Source organism: Vicia villosa, unplaced genomic scaffold (assembly GCF_029867415.1).
Source record: "Vicia villosa cultivar HV-30 ecotype Madison, WI unplaced genomic scaffold, Vvil1.0 ctg.002165F_1_1, whole genome shotgun sequence".
Classification (NCBI taxonomy): domain Eukaryota; kingdom Viridiplantae; phylum Streptophyta; class Magnoliopsida; order Fabales; family Fabaceae; genus Vicia; species Vicia villosa.
In genome coordinates this window covers 50,611-57,021 of record NW_026705858.1, presented here as the reverse complement: position 1 = coordinate 57,021, position 6,411 = coordinate 50,611, and the positions used below count along the sequence as shown (strand labels likewise).

Sequence of the window (6,411 nt, the reverse complement as noted above, 5' to 3'; positions counted from 1 at the left end):
CTCCCCACATTACTAACTCCATCAATGGCCCAACAACTAACATTTTATTATTTCCAATTAATTTCAATAAAATGCTAATTCCGAATAATTAATTTAAAACTTAATTAAATAAGAATTTTCGGGATGTTACAATAACAATCTTTAAACACCATGAATTTAACAAAAAAATAAACTGAACCTGTGAGGATATCTTTGCGATGTCAAAATAATCTATCATTTCAGAGTGTTTGAGATCACCACAAAGCTCCATTTTGAAGGAACAGTCTGGGTTTATAAATTTGTAGATGGAGAAGTGATGCAAGTTAACCTTATCAAAAATGATTTTGCAATATGGAATTGTGTGTGGCATTCTATTTATTGCTCAAGCAGTGTCAAACATCACATGCTGCTTTCACGTTTTACCACAAATAAAGCACAATTTCTAGCAAGTTTTTTTTGTCCTTATCTATCCAAAGGAATATATTCCTAACATGTGTATTGTATTTGTCCTTGCTTCCAAACATTATTTCTGGTTACAACCACGTGAGAAAAGTGCTGCAACTTATCTTTAACATTTAACTTTTTTGTTGCTTACTATTGTATTATAATAATTATTATTACAAGGACCCACCTTTTATGGGTCACTGCCACTATTGTTTATTGAACAATGAAAGAATAGAAATTCACACCTTCAAATATTATATTATATAATATAAAAACATAAATGAATATAACAACTTCATTTATATATTTGAGAGTTACATGTCAAAATATTCAAACATTATTCAGAGGCAACATTTCACGATGGACCATGGACCCATTAAACTAAGTACTTATCAAAATGGTTATCAAAATACTAACACAACATACACCTTCCTAATAGCATACGCCAGTTTATACGTCGCCATAATTCCAACATAGCCTACACAATCACGTTCACTTTGACGACTTTTTACGTTTCACCGTAACCAACAATCGGTAGAAGGAATCCTCAAACTGAATCTGATTTTGTCGCCTGTTTTAATTTTCCGGTTCCTTACGAACGTGTACCATTCCTTGGCTATATACTGCTCAGTGCATGCTTTCCTTTTTGACAGGTGCAACATGCAGTTGTACTCCCTTCCGCGGTCTGAATCAAATAGAACAATTGACTCGTGCCCGTCCGTTAGATACTCTTTCACAACCTTCTGAGGCATTTGATGCATGTTCGCAAAAGTAGTTCATATGAATTAGAGACAGAATTATAAACAGATACGCAAATTTGTATGTTGTAGACTACAATTCTTAAAAGGACATTTAATATATGAATCATTTGTCTTCTAATGACGTGAAAATATAACAACTTTTAACGCCTGGGTTTCAAACCATGCATACATCTACCTTATCTAATAACCATCGAGACTTAATATATATAGAAAATAATTATTTATAACATGTTAACATAAACAATCCATTAAACAATAGTGAGACCATGTTTTGTTGTCCTTTATTTCTTACACATATGCAGCTATTTTATTGTAGACTTAAATACTTACAAGGACGTTTCTTGCCGCAACCCTGCGAGACTTTATGTGCCTTCTCCAAACAAGGACCCTACCTACTGGACCAAGGTCTTCTTCCTTGACCTCTTTGTCATCTCATATATCCTCATCACAACTGCAACGTATTTATTCACATTAAGTGGTACCTTATATGACAAACAACTATAAATATAGAAATAAACAATACATGCAGGAAACTACAAATTATTTGTCTCATTAACTTGCTATAGCCAATAACCCTTCTTGCTCAGATACACAATTTTGTATTCATGAAATTTTTTTGTTGTACTTTATGCCTTACACATATGGAAACAAATAAATAATACATGCCGCAAACTACATATTATTTGTCTCATTCGATTGCTATAGCCAATAGACATTAGGAATTTATTTTTTGAAAACATGCAATCCATAATTTACAATTCAACTACACTTCAAATTTGCAGCAAAACCAAACCATAATTTGAAAAAAATGACTCCATTTCAAAATCAAGTCTATGTGCAAACTACAAATCATGACTCAGACCATAATTTACAATTCAACTACACTTGGGATTTCCGGCAACAAAATTTTGTCTAACAAAACTAAAGATCATGAGTCTATTTCGTAATCAATACTAACACCAAACTACAAATCAGTAAGGTTAATTGCAATGTCAATTTCATTCAATGGATATCACATAACCCTAGACATACATTTCCTTTTTTTTATTATTATCATAATCAAAGCATTAACTACATTAGCTTCAAGAGTTCAGACTTACCTTTCGCTATCAGATGATATCATAGTAGGACCGGACGCGGAGGGTGTGAAAACCCTTTCAGATGCACACAACGACGCTTCACTTGGGCCTTCACCGACTTTGAGCACTTGCATGTCGTCATTCACGTCACCAGAGCGACGATCAGACACACCTTTGTCTTTGTCGCCTGACGCCGGCTCACCGCGACCTCTTATACCACCAACGTTATTTCTTATCCCATTTCCGGATACGCTAAGAAATTCATAGACGTCGACTGGGAAAGGACCAAACCACGGAGCCGAAATAACTTCGTCTTCGTCGGAGGACATTTTCGTTAATGGGGTGGAAACGTATTTCTGCAATTTTCGTTAATGGGGTGGAAACGTGTTTCTGCTCTTCTTCCTTTTCATCTGGATGACAAAGGAAAACGTTCCTTTTTCTTATGCCTAATTTTTGTTATCCCTAATGGGTCAGGCTTTTGGAATGGCCCCACTTCACTAATCATCAACGTTAACAAACCATTTCATATTGCACCATTTAATATGAATAGGCTCACTTCACTAATATTTCTTTCTTCAATTTTTTTATATTGCACCATTTGATATGCCCTAAGGATATGAAATATTTCATTTTTTTTTGTGATTTTATGATTAAATGTTATTTTATTTATTTATCTTTACATTATGCTTTATGTACAAATTCTTGGTATTTTTTATATTAAGCCTTATCTTTTTATATTATAGAAAAAGCGACTTTTAAAATTAATGCGCGTCCCACACAAGAACCCGTGCGAACACACGGGTTTGTTACTAGTAGGAAGTAGAAAAGGAAATCAAAGAAGGTATCCACGTGGCTCATCTAGGAAATAAAGGGGCAGAAATGTATTTTCCAGATCATTAAACTTTCTTATATTGTAGATTGGCAATTGGAGTTCGGACATTAAGTGGTTTCAGCTCCTTTCCAATCGCAATTACGAAAAATCGAGCTGTAATTTTTGTTACCAAATTCGACAGCAATCCCTACTAAGCAACTAACAGTGTTAAGTAAAATTATCTTAAACTAATAAAAATTTTATTTTTAAAACAATATTAATTAATACTATTTCCATCCGTCATAGTTTAATATCTTTCACTTTCTATATATAGAGAGTGGGTAAGTTATAACCTGATAAAATTAAGTTAATAAAAACAGTTTACTTTTTTTCTTTCATCATTGGAAGGGGAAAAGAATAATTGACTACGTAAAGGGTGTAAGTAAAGTCTGTAATAGGAAATTATATAGAACTAACCTTGTAGTGAAAAATATAAAAAAGGTAAACTGAAAAGCTATAGCATTAAATACTTTCACAAAGAGCAGGCCATTACTTACATCATAAGACAACTGAAGTTACGAAGATACCCTTGACAAACTTCGAGGAAACAGGGAAGCAGGTGTGGTTTCTTGTCCACAATCAAAGCTGATGAACGAATATTTCTCTGTTTCTTGGCTGTCATCCTCACAGGGTTCATTAATTACTTTCTCTCTTTCCTTCCTTCAACCCCCATCCAGTTTCCACGATCCTTTCCATTTCCCTTTTCTCTTTCTTATTCTCCTTTTTTCCCACATATAAATACTAGTATTCATTCAACAAACAACCCAAATTCAACCAAACATAACATAATCACATTCTCTCTCAACAATGACTACCAACAATGTCTTCGAAGATTTGTTACCAATGATGGCCAACAAGCTAGGTGGTGAAGGTTTAATCAAAGAGCTGTGCAACGGGTTTGACTTGCTGATGGACAAAGAAAAAGGAGTGATCACGTTGGATAGCTTGAGGAAAAACGCTGCGGTTTTGGGTCTTCAGGATATGAAAGAAGATGAACTTGTGAGCATGATGAAGGAAGGTGATATGGATAGAGATGGAGCACTGACGCAGATGGAGTTTTGTGTTTTGATGTTTAGGTTGAGTCCGGAATTGATGGAAGAGTCTTGGTTTTGGCTTGAGGAAGCGCTGCAACATGAACTTGACAACAATAATAATTCTTTTTTGTAGTTTCTTGTAACAATTTAACAGACAACAATTGATGATGTTTTCTCCTCTTACTTTGTGTTGTTGTAATTCGTCGTATTGAATATATTGGAATTGATTGACAATTTTTTGGATATACTTTGTTTTACTGCATATCATAACGGCGATTAAATACTTCTTGTTAATCCCTTAATCTATTGTAAATTATGAAATTTAAGTGCCCAAGTTTCGATTATATGTATACGAATAGGGAAATTGAATGGGAGAATAAAAGTGATGATGATTAATTAGGGATGCAAGCTAGGGACAGAGGAGAGAAAACTGTGACCCTTCCCATTTCACTATCAATTATGGTGTATTTGTTCTTTGTTTTTCCTCAGCTAAAGCAGAGAGTCAGCTGGAAAGTATTTAAGAAGAGGGAGAATTTTATATTATTTTCACTAAAGATGAATTGTCTCTCCTCTTTGGTAGCGAATTCCAATAGCAAGCCCATTTTTATGTACCATTTATTTTGTTTTGGTGTCTTCCCAAAAGGAGAAATGCCATCAATAAAACCCAAGTCATCAAAGAAAACTACCAATTTCCTTTTTAGGTAGGTTTCTTCTTAGGACGAGTCATCAGTGTTATAAACATAAGACTCCATGTTCGCCAAAAAAATGACTCTGACGTAACCAGTGGCGGAGCTAGGAATTTTAGACAGTCTGGGCAAAATCTTTACACCATTGATTATTCTTCTGTTTTAATTTTCACACCCTATTTTTATTAATTTTGTCCCTAATTTTATATAAAAATCAACTATTAAATTAGGGGGAGTACAAAGAAAATAGGTGTTGAGTCCGGACGCCTGCCCGGGCTAGCTGGGCCTTGGCTCCGTCCCTGGACGCAAAATAAGAAAAGTTTACCCAAACATTTGAAAGGCACCTCAGACTAGATGTTGCATACGCTAGTATGAGCCACCTCGTTAAGGTGTGTGCACCTTGGAAAAGGTTCTTAATGCTCTTGGAGTAAGCTTCAACATTTTACTATTTTGCCGAATAGAAATTAAACCTTGACCCTATGCTAAATCAGCAAGACTACGTCGTGCTATAAAGTGCTTTAAAGAGATGAAAAAAGACCTTCAAATTTGACACGTTATACTTGCACCAATACTGGAATATTTTGACGTAAATCTAATCCACCGGGTACAATTACGAAGGAGCTATTGTTAGAACAAGATTGAGAATCTATGTTAAGAATCTAGTTTTGATGATAACAAACGTATATTTTGTGAGTAACAATTTTATTACTAATGATTTCATTGAGTGTGCAGATACAGTGTCAAAATCCTTTACAACATACACATCAACTCAATCCGAAAGTACATCAGAAGCTTCAAAGGAAATGAACAAGAAAAACAGCTATAAGAAGTCTTGCAACATCAGAAGATCACGCACGTAGAAGATCAGAAGTTCTAAAGTTACAACGCAAAAACTCAACAAGTGAAGACAGATGATCAAGTCATCACACAAAACAATAAGTTATGTCAAGAGCACAAGCAACAGCATCGTCTACAGCAACATCTACAAAAGACACTCGTAACTCAGTAGTCAAAAGATTCAAAGCTTCAAGGACAACTAGCTTTGATCAAAAGAAGAGACAAACGCATGACATCTATTCTTGGTCCATAAAGTACAAGAAGACAAGCTACCATATAGAAACAGTCTTGAAAGGAGAAAAACAAAGTCTCAGAATCGTTACAAACATCATCATTAGCAAAACGGTTACAAAAATTAAATGGAACAACTCCCAAGGTTGATTGAAAAAGCAAGCCACATGCAGCGCTTTGGAAAGACAAGATTAACTAAAGAAACACACCATCAACTGCAATCATCATGTTAAAGATAAGGTTCTGCCAAAGAACAACACTTGTCACTCATGATTCAACCGAGACAAAGCATTCAAAGCAATACTCAACAAATCTCAATGGATATATTCCAACGGTAACACATCAAGCTATAAATAGACCAAACTTCAAACTTGAAAGTGTGTGTCGAATATGAGCACCAAGTGAGTACAGAAGATAGACACCAAATGTGTGTGGAGAATGTGTCAATGGAACACTAAAATTGCATTAAATGAATATCCATAGTGTGTA

General features: G+C 34.7%; 1 protein-coding gene across 1 annotated transcript; it reads left to right on the top strand.

The window, feature by feature from the left end:
* Window positions 1-3,680: 3,680 nt before the first annotated feature.
* LOC131638079 (calcium-binding protein PBP1-like) lies at window positions 3,681-4,413 on the top strand. Its single transcript, XM_058908632.1, has one exon. It carries the CDS (start codon window positions 3,942-3,944, stop codon window positions 4,299-4,301), a length of 360 nt encoding a protein of 119 aa, XP_058764615.1. The 5' UTR covers window positions 3,681-3,941; the 3' UTR covers window positions 4,302-4,413.
* The last annotated feature ends 1,998 nt before the right edge of the window (window positions 4,414-6,411 follow it).